Source organism: Eubalaena glacialis, chromosome 12, assembly GCF_028564815.1.
Source record: "Eubalaena glacialis isolate mEubGla1 chromosome 12, mEubGla1.1.hap2.+ XY, whole genome shotgun sequence".
Classification (NCBI taxonomy): domain Eukaryota; kingdom Metazoa; phylum Chordata; class Mammalia; order Artiodactyla; family Balaenidae; genus Eubalaena; species Eubalaena glacialis.
In genome coordinates this window covers 98,524,518-98,548,010 of record NC_083727.1, presented here as the reverse complement: position 1 = coordinate 98,548,010, position 23,493 = coordinate 98,524,518, and the positions used below count along the sequence as shown (strand labels likewise).

The following is a 23,493-nucleotide window of genomic DNA, read 5'->3' as shown; positions in this document are numbered from 1 at the left end:
AACTTCCCAGCAATTAATATGAATCTTAGCCAGTTGTTCTTGGTCATTTATTGTGAAAAAGCTGATATACCGGGAACATTATACAAGCTAGTAAGGCAGAGATTTTTAAACATCAGAATCAAACTCATGCTGTCAGATAAAGCTCAGGCTTAGGCTATCATGAGAAAAAAAATCCTAAGGGGCTGCAAGTAATGAAAACATGATATATAACATGCTTAACCAGAGTGCTCCCCACTTTGAATGATGATTAGTTATTGGCAGTAGTTACTGACAAACATAACAAAATCAAGTTTTTCCAACATCTTCTCTCAAGAGGACTATAAAAAAATTGGTTGATGTAGGAATTGCACATAGGAAGACGCATGCTATAAATAATACTTTATATATGTACTCACTGATCTGAAAATTAAGGTAAAAATGTTGAATCCAATATTTTTGAGCTCAGCATCAATATTCCTATTGCTAATGGACAAATAATGTGTTTGAATATATAATCAAATTTCAGAGAAATATCAACTACTTTTTTAGGGCATTGATTTTATAGCATGCCAAGATTCCTTCAGGTGTGCCCAATAGAATTCAAATATTTATTTTAAAAATTGATCTTGCCAAAAAATTGCTCAGCTCACATTCTAAAAACTAATTAATTAGCATATGGATTAATTCCTACTTGAGATTGTTGCCATGTATTCACTAGAGATTTAGTAAAGTGGAGAGCTCTCTGGTCTGAGAATCAAGAGACCTGGGTACTAATATATAATCAACAACCAATCAGTTGTATCTCTTGGGCAAATCATTGGCTTCTCTGAACCTCTGTTTCCTTAGTTGTAAATCAAAGGGTTCAAGGTCTTTCCTACTCTAAATTCCTACAATTCTATGAATCAACTGTTCTGCTAAAACTTGGAGCCATTTAAGTTAGTCAAAAAACTGAAATTAAAGTTAATCCTTTCTCATGGCTCCCCTATGCTATCCCATGCTCTAGAACTTTCCTCCCATCCTTCCTTTCAAAAGGTGTCTTGAGGAATAATTAGCTATAGGAGTTACCTTTCCAAATTTCATTCCTAGTGGATTATAAAGTCATGCAAGAATGGGATTATGTCCTACTCATGTGGGATTCATCGTAACAATTAGCAAAATAACTTTACACGAAGCTGCGAAGTTAATAAATGAGTAAATAGAAAGAAAGAAGAAAGGAAAGAGGGAAGGAAGAAGGAAGGAGTTAATTAACTTCTCCATCTATGGTGTGTGCTGATGTTAGTGGAAACAGAAGCAGTAGCCAGGTCCTTCAGCTTTCATCCAGAGAAGGTAACGGGACAAATCAAAGAGATGTTTGGTAAAGATTTTATTTAATTACTACAGGCATAATCACAGTAGAGATCTTTATTTCAAACAAATCCAACACAGTGGAATTCTAGTCCAACACAATTATCTGGTCTTTCCCTTGGAATTTTTTTGGGGGGGTGGGTATTAGTGTTTGATCTAAACTTTGGGTTACAGATTCAAGCAAAAAGAATTAAGAAAACTGGAAAAGACTCAGTTGACAGCTGGACATGTATAAATAAAGAAGACAATCAAGTTATTGAAAAACAAATAAGCAAGACATAACTGTTAGTTCTGGTGAAATGAGAACTAGCATCAATAGAATTTCATTCTTCTTGAGCTTTCCATTCTATTAGAATAAAAAAAATAAAGTGGTACATATGTGAGAGACTCTATATTGTTAGGTATGTAGGGGGAATTCATAAAGTATAATATTAAGATTGCCAGCTCTGGAGTTAGGCTGCCTAGATTTGCATCCTGACACCACACAGGTTGGGCAAATTACAGAACTTCTTTGTACCAATTCAGATCCCTCATCCACAAAATGGTGATAATAATAGTACCTATTTGTTAAGGTTATTGTGAAGTTTAAACAAGATAATGTTTGCAAAGCACTCTACATATTTTCTGGCATATAGTAAGTGCTCAATAATGTTAGGGAGAGAGCAATAGAAAGAGAGACAGAGACAGAGAAAGTGTGTCTGTGCTGACATCTGCATTTATGTATCTATAGAGAAAAACAATCCTGAAAAGATCGACTTCAAATTATTAATAGAATCAGCCCTGGGGAGTGGAATTTGGGAGAAAGTGGCATACACCTTCACTTTTTCTTTACTGTTGATTCTGTAATGTTAATCTTTAAAAAATAATCAACATTTATTACATTATAAGTTTAAATCTTTAAAAATTTTGACAGTAGATCTAAAGAGATAATTTACTAAATTAAATTAATCCCGAGAGAACACAATTTAAACTAGTTTACGCAGAATCAAGGCAGCAAAAGAGGCTGTAAGTAACAATTCCTTTTGGCGGGAGGCCATAATTATATACACATTCAAATCTGCAGTCTTAGATAATTATTTGAGCTAGATAGGATACTGCTCTTTCTACCCGAGTTGAGAAAGTTGAGAGATTTCCTGCATCCTATGTTATCACTCAGCCAGTGAAGAGCGGGGCCAGAACTCAGGGCCTTGATTCTTTCAGACCCCACCACCACGTTATGACATGAGCTGTGTTGATCATTCCCCACAGAGCCCCAGGTTTAAAGAGACAAGGAATAGCTCATTTACATAATCTCGTAAACCCAGCAGAATGGATGGCGACATTTTCTGATGAACTGGCTAATTTGCCTTAGATCTATATAAAGACATAGGTGAAAACTCAAAATATGTGAGTCATTCTGGTAACTTCTTATATCTTGTAAAGTTTAAATACTGTGATGTTTTAGGCTTTTGTGGCTGGTAAACTGAAGCTTTTCACCTTGTGGGTAATTTAACATGGTTAGCTTTGGTTGAGATCTCATTTTTCTGGCTGCAGATTCACAGGATCCCCCAGTCTATTCAGTAATTGTGATGCAGTCCTGTAGCATTTAAGACTAAGCCCTAAAAGCTTTGCTTTGTATACTTGATCTGTAGCGACCTTTTGAGTTTGCTGCCTATTGAACCGGAGGTCTTCCTTGTGAAATCATAGAATACTGCCCCAGTTCACTTTCTGTTACTTGATATCACTGAACAAAAATACCATTATCAGGGTCTGAGAAAAAAAAGATAGGGTACCCTGTCTCTTTAAAAGTTTAAGAATAGCAAGCACAGTAGAGTTAATTCTTTGGGGGCTGTGCCTTGAGAATTTTCTGGCTTAGAGTCAAGCTACAGATAATTAATTATGTCAGTGAAAAGCTCTGATGGCCTGTTCTTTTCAGAGAAAAGTGACATCATCCATAGAATTCTCTGGCAATAAAGAAGAACAAAGCTGTGAGTGCAGGAAATAACAGACAGATGTCCATGAGTGCATATTTTATCTACTTCAAAGTACATTGCAAGAAGTCATACTCTAGGGCCGTCTCCCAGCAGCAGTGGAGGGGTCTTGGAGAGTCAGAGAAGGAAGTTTGCAGGATTGGGTTCACCGACCTCACATGCCCTGGCCTGAAGAGAGAAATGTGACATTTTTAGGGAAGTTACTAAAAAGATGACAGTGCTCAAAAAATGTTGGCAAGATCATGGCAAGCCAGTCAAGTTACATCGTGTGGGGAAACTGGACCAGATGGTGGTGGTACCATTTGTGGATGAATGTTACTATGGGAAATATTACCCAGTGAGTTTCATTCCAGGGCCTTCTCTTGCTTTGTGTTTATATCATATTCACACTGAAAACTGTTACTGACCCCCAGAGCAACTTGTAATGGAAAGAATAAATATTTTGAAATCAGATAACTCTGTTTCTTACAAATCATGTAAACTTGGGCAAGCTATTTAATTTCTTTGAGCCTTATTTTCTTCATCTGTAGAATGGAGTTAAGAGAAATAAGTAATACCCATGAAAATAATTTTGTTCACATCAGGGTGCAATTAAAATATTGGTTGTTATTAAATTCAACTCTATCCTTCCCTGAAAAATGTTAGTTTCATATTAAATGTTAGTTTCATGTTAGTTTCAATTACTCTATATTACACATATAGAGCCAGACATATTAGTTGGAATACATGTTTACTTACATAAACAATTTTAGACATGATAAAAAGATAACTGTTTCAAAATTTCAGGTACCAGAGTAGGAGAAATTCTACTATTAGAGATTTATTCCTCTGAGTTGATACTACCCATTCTGGAACTTTCTTTTAAAAAAATTTTATCTGATTATCAAAGTAAAAGTAGTTCAATGTAGATCATTTAGAATATGTATTCTCAATGAGAGTTTCCCAACAGGGTAAAATTAGTTCTTAGAGAGGGGTAAAGAAATTTTAAATGTCATAATGGTTTGTGCACCTCAAAAAGATGACGGTACATTAACAGATGTACATTAAAGCTTCATAAGGGGGAGATTAGGAAAAAAATATCTAAAAAGTCTCCTTAGAAGGACAAAACTAAAAAAAGTTTGAGAAACACTGATTTAGAAACATTTAAAAGTTACAAAGAAAAACATTAATCACCCATAATTCTAACATCCTGAAAGAACAATTGTGAATATATGTGTATTTTTCTTCACATATATTTTTTTTTACATAATTGCAAGCACGATGTACACACAAATTTGAATAATGTTATAAGCATTTCCCACATCATTCAACATCCCTTGAAATACATTATTTGAAGTCTGTAAAATATTTTATCCTATGGAAGTATTATATTTGACTCAAATATTTCCTTATCATTGAATATTTACATTGATTCCAATCTTTTCACTGTTATAAATAGCGTCATAATGAACATACTCATGCACAAATCTCTGTCCTTCTTGTTAAACTCCTCAATGAAAAGGTCTCTTGTATGCATCTATTACCAAATTGTTTTCCAGAACCTTCCCAACAAAATTATGAAAATGCCCATTAATCAAACTCTCACTACAGTGACTATTATAGTTCTAAAATGTGTTCTGATTTAAGGCTGAGCAATGGTATCTCACCATTGCTTTAATTTACATTTATTTAGTTGTTAGTTAAGTTGAACTATTTCCTAATGAACATTTTATACATAAGTAAATTGTATATTTATGCCTTTCTATTGAGCCTTAGGGGTTCTTTTCACTGATATATGTGAACTCTTTATAATTGAGGATAGTTACCTTATGTCTGTCATAGTTGTTACAAATATGTTTTTTGGCCATTTAATCGGCTACGATTTTTTTTCACATGTAGAATCTCTAATCTCTTTCTTTGTTATTTCAGAGAAAATGTGTTCCCCCTTCAAAGTCAGATAACTACTCATGTATATTCATTCATCATTCATTTATTCATTCATTCATTCATTCACTCATCTGTCTTTAAACAAAGAAACACATAAAACAAGGTTATATACTGATGGCTGATGAAAATATTGTGATGAGAGACTTGTGGGAACCTAACTGCATTTCCCCCAGAGCAACGATTCCGTGTTCTCTAACGCATTGTCTGTGGTAACTTTACAGAAAACAACTATTGCAGGTAATGAGAATCAACTGTAATTCATTTCTATTTGTTCCTTGAATCATGGGGAGATTTGACAGGAACTCCATGAACATAAAAGGAAGTAATAAGCCAGTATCTTTTGGGGTCTAAGCTTTGTGTAGTGAAAGGTAAAAGGTAGATTTTTAAGAAGCTGTTCTGTCCTCAAAAGAGAAAGTAGACATGCTTAGAAAAGGGGAAACACAGGACACTGCTGTTGGATAAGGAGAATACACGCACACAACACACACACACACACACACTTTACTCATACATGTAACAAAAGTTTATTGAGTTGGTCCCTGTGCTAGGGGCCAGGGACACAAGAGAACAAGAGGCTGTGGCCTCCCTGGGCTGCCAGTCTTGCGGGAAGGGAGAAAACGAGCAATAGTGGTTACAAAGTGATTAGGGAAGTATCCGGCGACAGAAAGGGCAGGTCTACACATTTTACATCTATTCTCAAATCACAGAGCATCACATGGTTCCTAAACACTGACACTTAGGTAACAGCACACATAAGGTTTTCTTGATAAAAAATTTTTGAATGTGGTCCAATAGAGTAAAAAAACATGGTAATTGTATAAGCAGATGTAATCAACTACATTTTCTCTTTAAAAGGGTAGATTTAGCATTTCAATCTGGGATTTGGCACCAGAATGCCAAATATTGTCCATAAAAGCAGTTAGCCGGGGCTTCCCTGGTGGTGCAGTGGTTAAGAATCAGCCTGCCAATGCAGGGGACACGGGTTTGAGCCCTGGTCCGGGAAGATCCCACATGCCACGGAACAACTAAGCCTGTGTGCCACAACTACTGAGCCTGCGCTCTAGAACCCACGAGCCACAACTACTGAAGCCCAGGAGCCACAACTACTGAAGCCCGGGAGCCACAACTACTGAAAGCCTGTGCACCTAGAGCCAGTGCTCCGCAACAAGAGAAGCCACCGCAATGAGAAGCCCATGCACTGCAACGAAGAATAGCCCCCACTCGCCGCAACTAGAGAAAGCCTGCACACAGCAACGAAGACCCAACACAGTCAAAAATAATAAATAAATAAATTTATGTAAAAAAAAAAAAAGCAGTTAGCCGATCACAAACAGTACAGAAATCTTGTGCCTTTTCCAGGGGTCTCCTTTCTTTAAAAAAGGGCATTCCAACTAGGAACTCATAAGAATTTTATTAAACACCAAAGATGCAATTTTTAAAAAATTAACATTTCTTTTTTTTTCTTTAATTAATTTATTTTATTTTATTTATTTTTGGCTGCATTGGGTCTTCGTTGCTGCACGCAGGCTTTCTCTAGTTGCAGTGAGTGGGGGCTACTCTTCGTTGCGGTGGCTTCTCTTTGTTGTGGCTCTAGGCACGTGGGCTTCAGTAGTTGTGACGCGTGGGCTTCAGTAGTTGTGACGCACGGGCTTAGTTGCTCCGCGGCATGTGGGATCTTCCTGGACCAGGGCTCAAACCCGTGTCCCCTGCATTGGCAGGCGGATTCTTAACCACTGCGCCACCAGGGAAGCTCAACATTTCTATTTTTGTACTTATTTTTATTTTCTTTTCCTAAATCAGAGGGCTTGGCTTTGGTTGCACCTTCATTTAGAGGCAATGCTTCCAGCCTCAGTGCTAGCACAAGATGTGCTGTTTGACATTGTTTCTTACTGATGCCAGGTTTTAAATAGAATACTCAGAAAAGTTTAGGAAAAATTGTTAAGTCATTCCTGCTGCAATATAAACTTTTGACAGGGGTGATGAAGAAACTGCAGACTCTAGCATAAACTGTGGAGTCCAAATGCTTGAATTCGGCAAGGAGCTGCTCCTTCAAATCACACCAACAAATAGTGCAGGGGTCTCGGAGGCGCAGGGCAAGGCAGCAGGGGCTGCCAGTGTCTGTGAAGCCTGTGGCACAGGAATTGCAGGTACTGTTATGAGTGGTCCGGGGAGTCACAGGATATTGAGAGCCACAGGGATGAGGAGAACTGCCTTTGCCTTTGACTTACTGATGCAGTTTGTGGAAAGGCTTTTGGCTGTGTTGCCCAATAGATCCAGCTGTTCCACATCAGTCAACTCACTCCTATGAGAAAAGAAAAAAAGGAAATTGCCTTTTATTGGGCATCCACAGTATTTCAGGCACTATATTAACCACTTCACATATATTTCAATCTCTTACAGGGTGGGGAAGCTGAAGTTCAGAGCTAAGTGGCAGAAGGTCACATTAGCAGAGCCACAATATGTCTGTTTGGCTGCTAAAGGGCAGGGTAGCTAACATTTGCCAGGTACCTTTATACATCAGCTCATGTAAAACCTGTGAGGGAACTACTGTTGTGCCCATTTTACAGATGAAGAAACTGAGTTCAGAGAAGCTAACTCACTCATTCAAGTCACACTAGCAGTAGTGCTGATGTATGTTTCTAACTCAAGAGTCCCAAGTGCATGCTGTTTCTACCACATTGCTTCTCTCAAGTAGGAGTAAAAATAAGCAAAAAACTAGCTCTAGGGCTTCCCTGGTGGCGCAGTGGTTGAGAATCTGCCTGCCAATGCAGGGGACACGGGTTCGAGCCCTGGTCTGGGAAGATCCCACATGCCGCGGAGCAGCTAGGCCTGTGAGCCACAACTACTGAGCCTGCGCATCTGGAGCTTGTGCTCCGCAATAAGAGAGGCTGCGACAGTGAGAGACCCGCGCACCATGATGAAGAGTGGCCCCTGCTCGCCGCAACTGGAGAAAGCCCTCGCACAGAAACGAAGACCCAACACAGCCAAAATAAATAAATAAATAAATAGTGTTCCCTTTTTAAAAAAAAAAAAAAAACTAGCTCTAAGTTTCTATCAGCAACTTGTTTAAAGAGAAAGACAGGGACTTCCCTGGTGGTCCAGTGGTTAAGAATCCACCTACCAATACAGGGGACGTGGGTTCAATCCCTGGTTGGGGAACTAAGATCCCACACACATGCTGCAGGGCAACTAAGCCTGCATGCCACAACTACAGAGCCTGCACGCCTCAACTAGAGAGAGCCCGAGTGCCACAACGAAGAGGCCGCATGCTGCAACTAAGACCCGATGCAGCCAAAAATAAAAATAATAAAAAAATAAAGAGAAAGACAAAAAGCAAGTGGGTTAAGGAAGCACATTACAATAAACATCTTCAGTACACCAGAACAGCTGATACTTAGAATGACGACCCCGAGTTCTCAGAAAGACATTAACTTATGTATATTATATTCTTTTTTAAAAGGAAAGGGACTTCATAATTCATTTGAATTCTAAATGAATTCAGTTTGGGAATTCATCCTATTCCCAAACCCCTACAGTTAAACAACTCTGTTGTTTAAAGTAAATATTTTTCAATTACTTATAAAAGTAAATATTCAGTGTGACATGCCCTGTAGGTTCATAGTGGCTGAGATTTTCTTGTATTTTTGTTCAAAAAATTAAACTCTACTTGTTCTAAGTTGGTCAAATGTATGCTACAAATGTACAAATCACTTAGGTCAGAGGCTGAAATGAATACATCAAAAAACACAACAAATCCAAAGGAATTTAATGTTATGTGATTCAAATAAACCTTACATATAAATTTTTTCTAGACAACGTAGTCTTGTTTGATTGAAATATCTTCTCTTTTGAAAGAGTATTACTTATATTTCCCAGCCCTCACCAGTCAGAGGATGAAAATAAGATCAAAGAAACTACCTTTTCCCTCTCGTTCCCTGTGCCCTCACCTGCTCTGTGGGATGCCAGGCCCCTTATGCGCAGGGAGTCCCCAGAGGGTGACCCACACGTGTTGCACACCCTGCTCCGGGCGACCATTTGGCATTTGCCATTTGGCCCTTTCCCCCACTCCAGCCCACAGCCAGCTCTGCTGTGTGAGACCCAGGGCTTTCTCCTCCGTGTATGTCAGGTGGTGTCTACTTGGAGGCGGCTCAGACTATGTGTACACTGAGAGCAGGATGCCAGACGAGAGAGGGCTGCCCCTTCCCGCCTTCCCTGCATCCTGCTGAATTCTAATCTACCAATTCTTCTAGTTCTTATTGGGCTCTCTTATGGCAGTCCCTCACCCTGGGACTCAGGCGGGGGTCGAGGCGTCTGGGCTGGAAGGGCGTCGGAGTGACAGACGCTGTGCTGCACTCAGACTCACCCTTCCCCTCTGACCCTGCCCCATTGTCCTTCAACGAAAATGATGCCCTTCCTCCCCTGGGATGAGCTCTTTCCCAGGAAGAGCCTGGGCTCCTCATGCAAATAGCCCTGTGTCAGGGCCACCCTGCCAGTCAATCCTCCAGACAAGATTACGTGGAAGGATTTCCACTCAAGCTTGAAAAATACTTCTAGAGACCATATGGGAAGGAGACAATCACAGGATAAAGTAAGGAGGTGAAGAAAATTTACATAAATAAGCAGAATTGTACCAGAGGTGTCTATATAGAGATATCTATGCAAGGTCTGGTACAGATGCTGTATCTGTCTTGGGTCTCCTCTAGCTGGTTTATGTTGACGGGGTTAAATTCACGCAGCTGGATAAACAACTACAGTGAGAAAACAGTCATAGAGTTGTGCCTCAGCAATGACTTCTCCCACGTTTTACGGAATTCAGCTTCTCAACCAGCTCACAGAAAGCTGGACTCTGTCTGTTGGACCTGATTACATGTAGGGATAGGCAGTTTTAGGGCTCTGCTTAAGGTCTTCATTAGCACAGAACCAAAAGCCTGTAGTCTTTTGGAATTTAAGAAACTATACACTGCAGAACCACAGCACTGAAGGGGGGGAACCTGTGGCCTTATCTAATTTCTAATCCGGGACACAGCAGTTGTCTTGCTATTAATATCCCAATGTGGGTAAAAAAGAAAAAAGAAGAAAACCACTAAGTAAAGAAAATGTGTTTAAATCCATGGATGACTGTAATGTTCAGATAACTAATCACAAGGAAACATGACTGCACTTTTATAATTTTCTACATGGAATTTTACCTTTTTAAAAAAGTGGTATTCTCTAGATAAAGGATTGGGGATGGTTTGTATTTTCTTTTCTTATTTGAATTTTTGGGGGGTGAACAAGGTGGTACTTTTTTTTTTAATTGTGGCAAAATATACATAACAAACATTTACCATTTTAAGCATTTTTAAGTGTACAATCCATTGGCATTAAATGCATTCACCTTGCTGTGCACTATTGCCACCATGCATCCATCTCTAGAATGTTTTTCATCTTCCAAACCTGGAACTCTGTACACATTAAACAATAGCTCTCCATCCTCCTTTCCCTCCTGTCCCTGCCAACCACCACTCTACCTTCTGTCTCTACGAATTTGACTTTTCTAAGTACCTCATATAAATGGAATAGTATTTGTCCTTTTGTGACTGGCTTATTTCACTTGGCTAAGTGTCTTCAAGGTTCATCCAGGCTGTAGCATCTGTCAGAATTTCCTTTTTCTCAAAAGGCTGAGCAATATTGGAGGGTATGTATATACTACATTTGTTTATCCATTCATCTGTCAGTGGGTACAGATGTTGTATTCCACCTTTTGGCTATTGCTAATAGTATGCTGCTATAAACCTAAGTGTTCCTGCTTTCAATTACTGGATCATATGGTAATTTATTTGTAATAGAATTACTGGATCATATGGTAATTTATTTGTAATTTTTTGAAAAACCACCATACTGTTTTCCATAGTGCCTAAACCATTTTACAGTGTATAAGGATTCCAATTTCTCTACATCCTTGCCAATACTTATTTCCTGTTTTTTTGTTTTTTTGTTTGTTTGTTTGTTTTGATGATAGCCATCCTAATGTGTGTGAAGTGGTATCTCATTGTGGTTTTGATTTGCATTTCCCTAATGATTAGCAATACTGAGTGTCTTTTCATGTGCTTGTTGGCCACTTGTATATTTTTAGAGAAATGTCTATTTAGGTATGTATCTGAAAAAAACCAAAAACACAAATTCAAAAAGATACATGCACCCCAATGTTCATAGCAGCCTTATTTACAACTGCCAAGATATGGAAGCAACCTAACAAGATATGGAAGCAACAGATGAATGGATAAAGAAGGTGTGTATATGTGTGTGTATATATATATATATATATATATATATATATATATATATATATACACACACACATAAATACATACATACAATGGAATACTACTCAGCCATAAAAAAGAACAAAATTTTGCCATTTGTAACACCATGGATGGACTTGAAGGGCATTAAGCTAAGTGAAATAAGTCAGGCAGAGAAAGACAAATACTGTATGATATCACTTATATGTGGAATCTAAAAAATACAACAAACTAGTGAATATAACAAAAAAGAAGCAGACTCACAGATATACAGAACAAACTAGTGGTTACCAGTGGGGAGAGGGAAGGGGGGAAGGGCAATACAGGGGTAGGGGATTAAGAGGTACAAACTGTTAGGTATAAAGTAAGCCACAAGGATATATTGTACCACATGGGGAATATAGTCAATATTTTATAATAACTATAAATGGAGTATAACCTTTAAAAATTGTGAATCACTATATTGTACACCTGTAACTTATATAATATTGTATATCAACTATACTTCAATAAAATTTAAAAAAGAAACATCTATTTAAGTCTTTTGCCCATTTTAAAATCGGGTTTTTGTTGTTGTTCAGTTATAGGAGTTCTTTGTATATTCTGGATATTAATCCCTTATCAGATATATGATTTGCAAATATTTTCTCCCATTCTGTGTGTTGCTTTTCACTCTATTGATTGTATTCTTTGATACACAGAAGTTTTAAATTTAGATGTAGTTCAACTTATCTATTTTTTATTTTATTGCTTGTTTTTTTGGTGTCATATCCAAGAAATCATTGCCAAATCCAATATTATGAAGTTTTTCCTCTATGTTTTCTTCTTAGAGTTTTAGCTCTCCATTCAGGTCTTTGATTCGTTTTGAGTTAATTTTTGTATGTGGTGTAAGGTAAGGGTCCATCTTCATTCTTTGCAGATATCCAGTTTTCCCAACATCATTTGTTGAATTTTGAGTTAATTTTTGTATGTGGTGTAAGGTAAGGGTCCATCTTCATTCTTTGCAGATATCCAGTTTTCCCAACATCAGTTGTTGAAAAGACTATCCTTTTCCATTGAATGGTCTTGGCATTCTGATTGAAAATCATTTGACCATATATGTAAGGTTTTATTTCTGGGATCTCTATTCTATTCTACTAGTCTAAATGTCTGTATTTATGCCAGTATCACACTGTTTTGATTGCTGTAGCTTTGTTGTAAGTTTTGAAATCAGAAAGTGTGAGACCTCCAGCTTTGTTCTCTTTCAAGACTGTTTGGCTCTTTGGGGTCCCTTGAAATTCCATATGCACTTTAGAATGGATTTTTCTATTTCTGCAAAAAACATAATTGGGATTTTGAGGAATTTTACTTTTAAAAATTCAAGCTATCATGGTATTAATAAAAGCAAGTTTTAATATGAAAAACAGCATCTGCTTGTGATATTTTAATAAAAGATTTCCTTAGGATAATATTTTGTCTGAAGTGCTAGAAAGGAGTAATCTTTATGAACAAGCAGTATAGAGACTTTTAGGCTATTATTAACCATATAGTTGTGGAGAGAAATTTCTCCAGAAAAACCTAAAGACAAATTTTTAGCCCCAATGGCCCTCTAAACTAACCATATCTGAATCTTCTCCTTGTATGTTGTTGTGCCACTAATTATGTTAACTTTGCTTTCTAACACTGAGGAGGAAAAAAATGGGTTTAATTTCTATAGTAATAGCTAATGCCATCATAAATTACATAGCTTTTTTTCTTCCAATACGTTTATAATATTCCATTGTACCTAACTAGGGTAAATGGTATAATTCAATTTGTATGAGGTTTAAAGATTGTTTCCTGTTGTAACATTCTAGTGGAATGTACTGTTTTTCCTTACTCAGTTTACATATTTTCTTTTTGGAATAAACTTAAGAAGAACAAAGTGACTCCTAAATTGTAGACAAGAACGTCAGATGAAAGAGCAGAAGTTGAAAAATGTAATTGTTTAACTCTTTTAAACAAGGCTAAATAGTTAAGGTTGTTCTGAGATTTGCAGCGCCAGTTTATGCCTCTCTGACTTCACATCACTTAATTTTACTTCTATTTCCACAAATATTTACTGAGTGCCTATCATGTGGGCAGGCACCCTTTAGTAGACACTGCAGACACCGTCCCTGTCCTCAAAGCAGCTCACAGCCTAAGAAAGAAATAGGCAAGTAAACTAATAAATTACATTATTTAAACAGATACGGAACATTGAGTTGAGTTCCCAGAATGGGAAAGCATTTACAGAATGGGCATATGTTGGTATTCCAGGACCATCTTTTCCAGGGCTCCTTAGCTCAATGCAGCAACAGACCATATTTATGTGGTTAACTGAATAATTCGAAGAAGTGATGGTGTTTAGAAACTGTGACCTTCTGATTCTTCCATAGCATAGAAAGAAATTTATTCTTTCCTCAAAATGCATCCTCCAGGGACTTCCCTGGTATCCAGTGGTTAAGACTCCGTGCTTCCACTGCAGGGGTCGCAGGTTTGATCCCTGGTTGGGGAACTAAGATCCCACGTGCCGCTTGGCGTGCCCAAAAAGAAAAAAAAAAATGCATCCTCCATTTAAGGTCAACAGCTCTTGGCAGGGAATGTCTTGTTTGAGGTGTGCAATGTCAATAGTTAGGGGCAGGCTTCTCAAACTTCCCATCTGGCTGTGTTCCCTCTCAACCTAAGTGAGCGGACCGCCAGGCGGGGGATCATGGTGGCATCATCTAAGAAGCTGTCCCAAGCTGTCCACCTCAAGCAAATGTTTCTTAAGTCTTGTGTTTTGTCCTAAACATTCAAGTAAATATTAATATTGTATTAATCTTCTGAAAGAGTTTTAAACTACTTACCACCTACCCCTAGTCTTCAAGTAATCTGAGTGCTTCAAGAGGATGCACCAGGTTTAATTTGAAGCTCCACAACTCATTCTGATTCCTCTGTCCTCCCAAAGTTAGACACGTACCTATTTTAGGAGTGTGGAACAGCTATGTCACATGGGCATAAGAACTAAGCATTCTTTCCTACTCATTATGGGTTTTTCCCGAAGATTCAAAAACCCCACAAGTTTAAAAAATAGTTAAAATTGTCACTAGGCATAATCATCAATGATGGAGTTTTGCCCGTAAAGAAAGCTAAGTTTTGGAAACACTGTCAGTGAAATCCAGTTTCTGAGTACAGTAAGTCCACCATGGCTGCCCTGCCAGATGCAGGGACATTTTAGAATATCCAGTCTCCTGACCACTCCGCGTTTGCCCTAGGATAACCAACTTGTCCCAACTTGCCTGGGACTGTCCTGATCTGCAGAAGTCCAGCTTTGTGGGATTCTGTTCTTCTTGGTCCCAGGCAAACCAGGACAGTTGGTCACCCTCATTTGCACAGAGGTAGCAAATACCTTCACCAGTTTCTGGGGACCCTCCTAGTTTATGCTGCTGGTCTGAAGTGACCATGATTCCTTGGTGAAGAAGAATCAGTGGAATTGATAACACAGTGAGAACAGGAAAAACCTCTGGGGCAAACAAGTCCCCGGGAATCAGGTGAGCCTGCTGGGAACCTTGAACAGAGCAGACATTTTCAGTGCTTTTGGTGCTGAGTTGGCCTAAAGTAGTGGTTTCTAAGTGCAGCTATGCTTCCTAATCACCTGCAGAGATATTTTAAATCACAATTCCTGGGTTACACCATCAGATCTGCTGATTCAGAATTTGGGTTTAACACACCAGATGGATGATCTTTCCACCATCTGACCATGTCACAATCCCGATGCTTAAAAATTCCAAGGCTTCTTGTTGTTCTGTGATAAAATGCAAACTCACTGCCTGGTTTACAGGCTTTTCATGAGTTGCCCATTGTTTATCACTTCGGCCTCCTGTGGCCCCAGCCCATGCATCTAAATCTATTCGGCTTGGCCTTTGCCTACAGGTTTCCCTTGGCCAAGAACACTCTTACCCTAGCTCCACCCCCTCTTTCTCTGGCTCAAGTACTTATTGTGAGATTTCGGGTCACTTTCTCCAGGAAGCCTCCTCCGTCAGCTCAGATTCAAGTCAAGTGTTCTTCTGGACCAAGTTCTTAGCCCCCTGTATCTCCTCCATCCTAAGGCTTCTCATGTTATAATGTAAATGACTTTCAACTGATTGTCTATTTCCCCCTAGACTTCAATGCCTCAGGATGCAATTATATCTCCAGTACTGAATGTGCACAATTATTTATTGAATGGATGATTGGATTCAGCGCTCTTTTGAACTATACCACCTGTGTGGGCTCCACCTGTCCTGTGTCTGTCGCCCCATCCCTACTTTCACAGCAAAGACCAGATACCCACCCTTGACTTTGTGAGACGGATCACACACTTACCTGTCGGCCCCAGGCTTTGCACAGCGGCCCTCTGCTGCCCCCCCGTGTTTGGAATCAGCTCCTTATGCAGCCAATTGAGACAACCCCTTGCTCCATGGGGTGCAGTTTCAATTCTGCAGGGACATCTTTGTTTTTGGCCTCCATATGTCTCCCTTGGCACAAAGGGGAACCAGGTAGGATGGAAGAGAAGGCTGTGACCCCTCTGTGTCTGTTTCTATACCCTAATCTCCTATTTATTCTCCCCCATCACCAAGACTAAGTCAGTTGAACATTTTCATTGTCTCTTCTTCCTCTGACCTCCTTTTCTCCCCTTTCTAGAGCCCTCTTCAAAGTATTCCTCCCTCTGGGTCCTTTTACATCTACGTAAATACAGTGGTCTATTTAGCAGCTCCCCAGCACCCTAAGACTTTAACTACTTGCTTGTGATAAAACTTCCGAGTGAAAATAGTAATGTTCAAGGATAGGAACTTTCTTACATTTTGAACTTCAGTCTTTTCTACAAAAATTAACAAGACTCTCAAAACAGAGGCGTAAAGTGGTTTTCTCCCCAAAACGTAGGATCTTAATTACATAAATTATATCACATGTTTAAAGTAATGAAAAAAATTTATTGTGATCACATCTTTATTATTCCATTGATTAAACAGATATCACAATATGAATATTTGATTTACTATAGTAAACTATTCTAAATAGCAGTGATTTATGGGCAACATTCGTATTCCTTCTATGATCATTATTACAGCAATTAAAAAGCTTTTAGTTAGTTCCTGAAGAGTAATGTGGCTCTAAATACATAATGCACAGTGTTACATAACCATAGCCTCTTTTTCTTTGGTAATTGGTGTCTAGGGTAATTGAGCTCAGAATGAAATGTCTGGTATATGCAGCATAACACAGTCAATACAGTTCAAGCATAAGCACATTTTTTAGGGAGAGAAGAAATAGGTGTTTCACATCAGTTGTTTTCTTCTAAGAGAACTAGAAAGATTTGGTTGAAAAGAAAGATACCAATAATATTTACATATTTTTAAGCTGGATAGCTTAAACTTTTAAACTAAAATAGCTACCTATTTACAGTTGCAAAGCTCTTTGTTTACATCGTCTGCCTGAAGACTGAGAACAATGGACATACCTTGGACTCCTTCAGTACAGGGTCACCATACACGGATGTGGAGTTGTGCCTTGCACAGGGGTGCCTGGCAGAGGGACTGAATAGGGGTGAACTACAGCCCACTCTTTGATCGTTAGGCAGGCTGCGCTCTGACTCAGGGTCGTGTCTCCTGGAAGAAGCGGGCACCTCTTTCTAATTTGCACAAAGACACTGTACAGCTAGCCTGACTCTGTGTCTGCGCTTTGTCCTTTCGCCCTGCATGGAAACACATTGCCTTTCCATTCAACTATTTTCTGACTTTAACTTTCTTGCTAATTCCAAACCACTGGTTTCTTCAAAATTAATATTTTCCATTTTTGTCTTGAAAGGAGCACATGTATATGTGGCAGAGACAACATAGGGAAAATTTGCAAATTCCAGTCCAGTGACGTTTCTGTAATAAATTCGTCTTTAGCCATTTGGAATTAGATGAATTTGGAGACTACGAAAAAGCAATAAAAGTGAGAAATCTCAAGAAAGACAAACTTTATAATGGTCCTGTCTCAGGGCTAACTAGTTAGCTCCCTTGTTTAGAATACCATGATAATGAGCCAGGTTTATGATTTAAAACCCCCAGTTAGCATAACACAGGGGAAAACTCTATTCCATTGTCACAGACTGAAATTCTATTGCCACCAGTGTGTTCTTTGGTACAAGTTGGGATGAAGTCAGGGTACTTCATACCCATCACCATTACTGGAAAAACAAGTATACAACCAGATGGGAGTACGTTTGGTCAAAGTCAGTTCCGTGATAACTACAAAGTTCATCATTCCTCATCAGTAGAAAATACATCCAGATGTATTTGCATTATGTGATGGGAGCCACAGTCAATCTGATTGAAAGCCTATAATCATGTGGTTTTCTCAAGAGCTTCAACAAGACACTAAAGTTTTGCTAAGAAACCGAAAGAACAACTCTGACCCCACCAACCTGACTCTGATTGGCAGTCTGGATATTACAGGAGTTAAGTTTCACCTTCAGCAGGAATACGTTAGATTGAGAAGCCCAGCCCAGCACCATGAGAGCTCCCAACCATGTGTTTCTGTGCAAAATGAATCACTTGATGGGAAACAGGAAATCACTAATAAAGGCTGTTTTTGTTAATTATACACGGAGTTAGAACCGGAATAGGGGAGAGCACGGTTTTATTTTAAGCCAGGTTTGAATACTATATATTGAGGGCATAAACAGAAAACTAGAAAACTTTAAATTGGCATTGACCTCATGTGCAGTGAAAAGGGCTAAGTGTCCCCAGGAGCAGTCCTCCCCCTTCTCAGAATCACTGCTACTTGGATAGAGCACTTTTTATGTAGTTAATATTAGCACAAACCCTTTTTCTGCTTGCCGGCTTCCTAGCAACCTGAAGCAGAGTATCTGCTTGCCAATCTGCTTTTGGTAAAAAAAAAAAAAAAAAAAAAAGAACAAAAAACACCCAGTAAATTTGCCCATAGCCCTGACGAGACAGGGATATATTCAATAAACTCCGTGTTGATTTTGTGAGCCCGGCATAGGATTTATGTTGTCAACCGTCTGACCTTGCTGCACTTTCCACCACAGGCCAGGGAAGATGTGATCCACATGCTGAAGACGGAGAAAACCAAGCCTGAGGTTCTGGAGGCTCATTACGGGTCTGCGGAGCCGGAGAAAGTGCTGCGGGTCCTGCACCGAGATGCCATCCTGGCCCAGGAGAAGTCCATAGGAGAAGATGTGTATGAGAAACCCATCTCAGAGGTAAAAACATACCCCGACAAGTCCCTGAGAAGGAAGCCTCAGAGGGATGTCTCCACATCCTTCCATTTTACACGCTTTAACATTTTCTTTCAAAGGCAAGCATTTTATGATGCCCTAATATAGAATTAAAGTATAATTAAATAATTCAGAATTACTGTGGATACATTTCATTGGTAAGAATCGTAGAAGTATTTCCTTAAATATATGTAAAGCCTGAAATATGTTTCTCATGTGATTATGATAGCTACCTGCTCTTCAGTCTGTTATTCTTTTATTTCTCTAAGAGGGGATATGTGTAAAAATTTGAGGTGCTTATGGGTTTTAGCATTGAATTTTCAGATTATTATCAAATTGGTAGCCTAGAATTAAACCGATTTTTATTATTGATATTTATGGTTATAAAGCCACTCAGTTTCGATATCTTACAGACCATTAAAATGGTCTCATGTGAATGGCTAAAACATAAAAGTTGAAGCAAAATCCCAATGGAAGGCTTAGGGCAGTTCTTTTAAGATGAAAGGGAATCTAATAGGACAATATTTAATCATTTTTATACAAGACTGTATTAGGAACTATCAATTACTGTTGTTAATTACCCATGATATTACATGTTAAAAATACTCTCACATCATAGTAGAAGTTCAGTGAAGAATCAGGGAACCAGTTAATGGATCTAGCCATACTGACTCTTCGGAATTCATGTTAAAAAAAAAATCACAGATGTGAAATTAGTATCATAAATAAATAAAGAACACAGAAACGAAAAGTGCGAAGCAATTTATTGTAATTTAGCTTCAGACAAGCCTTTGCAGCAGCTCAGCTTGACAGATCTCAGAAAGATCTGCTTTAGAAAGTATTCACAACAGATCGACAGCCCCATAATTTTCTAATTTCTGCAACCAGGATGAACTGGAGCTGTTCTCATCTTTTCTTTAAGCATTAAGAGATAATTATCAGTATATGATAGAATAGAGTCAACTGGCTGAATCCACTTTCACGTTTGAGATAACCCACAGTTATTAGCTGCCTGTAGTTTTGGGCAGGTCACTTCAGCCCTTTAAGCCTTAGTGTTCTTCTCTGTCAGGTGCACATCTCATAGAGTTGTGAGGATTAAATGAAGCAATGCCTGTAACACTTTTAACATAGTGTCTGGAACATACTAGCTACTCAACAAATATCAGCCATTAGTATTTGCTGGGAGCTGAGGGTGATAATTGCTCACAGTCTTATTTAGTTCCAAACCTGGAGGGACTTGAGGAGTAAAAGACATAGAGAGGTCAAAATATCAGTTTTATATTATTAATATAATCACCTGGATTGAAGAACTTGGCTTGGATAAATAGTATCATTTGGGCTTCTTAGTTCTTTTCTCCCAAGTTAGAGCTTGGAATGACCCCTCAAGGGAGAGGTAGGTCTGCAGAGCACACACATCCAGAATCACTGCCTCTGACCCACTGAGTTCTACGGACAGTACATAAAGGAAGGCGTTTCCAACTTACCTTCAGAAAGTAGGCCTAACCCAAGTGGACAGAGGAGCAGAGCAGAAAACACTCACCTTTCTTTTGGGTTGTCCTGTTGGAGTTCGCTTAAGCTGGGCATGCTTCTTGGTTCCTTTCTCCCCTCAACTCAGCAATCTGAACAGCTGTTCCTCCCTTGGGGAGGAATGAATAAGGAGGTGGAGGGAACTTAGCCTTAGCCAGAAGGATCTTAATCTTAGGCATTTTCAAAGTTGAATTAATACATCCTGAAGTCCTTTATTCTATGTTTACTCAAAGAGTCCAAAGATTACTAGGACACGTGCGGTTATCACAGTACCAACCTCACATTCATAAATTGTTAAAAATGCAAGAAAAGCCCCAGCTCCAAGGTCAATTTATCTCAAGTGTAATGATATTCCTTGACCTCAGGACTCAGCACAAAGCAGGCTCATGTCACCAAGATCAAGGCAGAGACTTGGAGGATGTCTGAGGGAAGGAGGGTGGATAGAGAAAATCTTCAGCTACAACAGGATGCCAGTCAGTGTGGGGGAACTTGTCCCCATCAGACAGAGCCTGCCGCCATCAAGAGGCTAATAATTATGGGAAGTGGCGAATCCTGGGTTGGGTGGAGGAATCTGTTTCATGTATTATCCTTGCCCTCAGTGAGTGGCATTTGAAACCTACCTTTTTGTGAAGTTTAGGCATTTGCAGTAGTGACATCCTCCATGCCTAGGTCTTATTTTAGGTGCTCTACTTTTCCACCTGCATATTTTTATTTATTTATTTATTTTTGGCTGCGTTGGGTCTTTGTTGCTGTGCGTGGGCTTCTCATTGCGGTGGCTCCTCTTGTTGTGGAGCATGGGCTCTAGGCGCGCGGGCTTCAGTAGTTATGGCACGCGGGCTCAGTAGTTGTGGCTCGTGGGCTCTAGAGTGCAGGCTCAGTAGTTGTGGTGCACGGGCTTAGTTGCTCTGTGGCACGTGGGATCTTCCCGGACCAGGGCTCGAACCCGTGTCCCCTGCATTGGCAGGCGGATTCTTAACCACTGAGCCGCCAGGGAAGCCCCCACCTGCATATGTGAAATCTCTTTAATCTCTTTCTTTTTTCAGCCACGATGTCCAGGCCTAGGAAACCCATCTCGTACTGGTGGTTTTCCTTACTGCCCCCTTGTTTCAGGGTGGTATTACCCCTTCCCGCAGGTGACCTTCGGAAGCCTGTCTGCCTTGGGGCCTAGTGGGGACCTAACCTTACCCAGGTGACTGTTCCTCAGAGCTTCGCCTTCCCTCGTGTTTGAACTCTCTAATTCTTGGGTAACTTGTCCTACTCAAGGCAACAAAAATGTTTTCTTTTGTCACAACCTTTCCTCCAGTAGGAAGGCTCAGCTGAGTTTTATTGTTATTGTTGTTTTTGACCAGTTTTTCAAATGGCCCCTTCTTTCTCTATCACTATTTTAGGGATCGTAGAGTTTTTGTTTGCCTCTAACTTCCCCTATGCTTTCAGACCCAGACATTTGTTTTCTGAATATTACCTTCCGTATTGTGTAGTGTGTGGTCACCCTCAGTGAGAGAAGCAAAACCAAGGAGTTATGAGTCTGCCAAAAGGATCCTTTGTTCAACACAAATCTTATCTACTTTTATGTTCTTGAGTTGGATGATCCCTCCTAAGGAGTCTTTTCCCGTCACAGCACACCGGTGTTTGGACCGAATCTGCTGCTGTCCTGCCTGAATCCCCTTTCGTTTGTCTCATCTTTCCTTCGAAATCTACATCTCCAAGTTTCTTGAGCATGTTCGCTCAGGGCCCATCTACCGTGGCTGACACCATGAAACTCACCCCAAATTGCTTTACATATCCTACCCTGATCTCAGATTTTAATTCTTCAGCATGTCTATATTTTATGTAACCACTTTGAATAGCTGTTGCAGTCTTCAAGAGAAAGGGCCCCAACTGATCTTATGAAGAACCATCTGCAGTTTTACAGCACGCTCCTCAAACGTGTCCTTGATCCCGACACCCTCTTTGTGGGGCAGTCACGCTGCTCTGCTCTCTAGGCTCTCCTGTCTCTACCTCCTCTGTCACCCATTCTGATTCAACAAAGACTAAAATCTCTCTTTTTTTTTTTATAGCCCTATCTTTAAGGGCACTTAGATCCATTTCCTTTTTGGTCTTTCCAGTTTGGTCCTTAAGGCCTCATGTTTCCTCTTAAGTAGATTTCTCTCTTCTTAAATTCCTTAATATTTTTCCCATTAGCTCTCTGTTGATAACAGAGCTCAAATCATTTCCTAAACCATGATCCTTTTGTCTGAAACGTACTGAAATTTCTCCCCATCTCAAGTCCCTGAACTTCTTCTCCACCAACTTGATTGAGGTACACTCTTTCCTTAGTAAATTTTGACCTTTGTTGCTATGATGATCTCATTTAATTTTCCTTCCACCTCTGTCCAAGTGGGAGCTACATTTCCAAAGTAATAGGTGCCCATTTCGCTCTCACTATTCAGTAATAAGAGCTACCATTCCTCTGTGGTTGAGCCACAGTTTGGAGCCTGAAAACCAAAAGCCATGGGACACAGTATACGTGATTAATGAATCCACTGGGAGGTGGTCTTCAGAGTCTCTGGACTAGCCACACAGATCCAAGAGGTCAGCCCACCTCAGGTCTCTCCTAGGAGCTCAGTGCAGTTCCAAACAAAATAACGAGAAACAGGGTCTGGCACAGCTGATCAGTTGCTGCCTTTGTTAGTTCTTACATCCAGAATTTAAAACTGAAAGCTAGATCCTCATACACTAATGCTTTATTGCTAAAGAGGAACTTACTACCTTTGCAGTTTAAAATCTGGTCTGCCGGGCTTCCCTGCTGGCACAGTGGTTAAGAATCCGCCTGCCAATGCAGGGCACATGGGTTCGAGCCCTGGTCCGGGAAGATCCCACATGCCGCAGATCAACTAAGCCCGTGTGCCACAACTACTGAGCCTGCGCTCTAGAGCCCGCAAGCCACAACTACTGAACCCATGTGCCACAACTACCGAAGCCCACGCTCCTAGAGCCCGTGCTCTGCAACAAGAGAAGCCACCGCAATGAGAAGCCCGCGCACCACAACAAACAGTAGCCCCCGCTCGCCGCAACTAGAGAAAGCCCGCGCGCAGCAACGAAGACCCAACACAGCCAAAAATAAATTAAAAAAAAGAAAAAAAGAAAGTCTGGTCTGCAGTTCTGGGTGAAAAACGCAGCTTACACACCAATGTCTCAGCATCCTTCTGGATGCATTAAAGGACAAAAAGACTGTCTT

At 39.8% G+C, this 23,493-nt stretch overlaps 1 protein-coding gene across 3 annotated transcripts in view; it reads left to right on the top strand.

Moving 5' to 3' along the window:
* The window catches only part of FILIP1 (filamin A interacting protein 1), a 191,532-nt gene that overhangs the window by 108,884 nt on the left and 59,155 nt on the right, over positions 1–23,493 (top strand). For all 3 annotated transcript variants that reach the window (XM_061206984.1, XM_061206982.1, XM_061206983.1), the window contains exon 3: positions 18,561–18,734. In XM_061206984.1, coding sequence (XP_061062967.1) covers positions 18,561–18,734 — 174 coding nt within the window. The remainder of the gene's footprint in view (positions 1–18,560; positions 18,735–23,493) is intronic.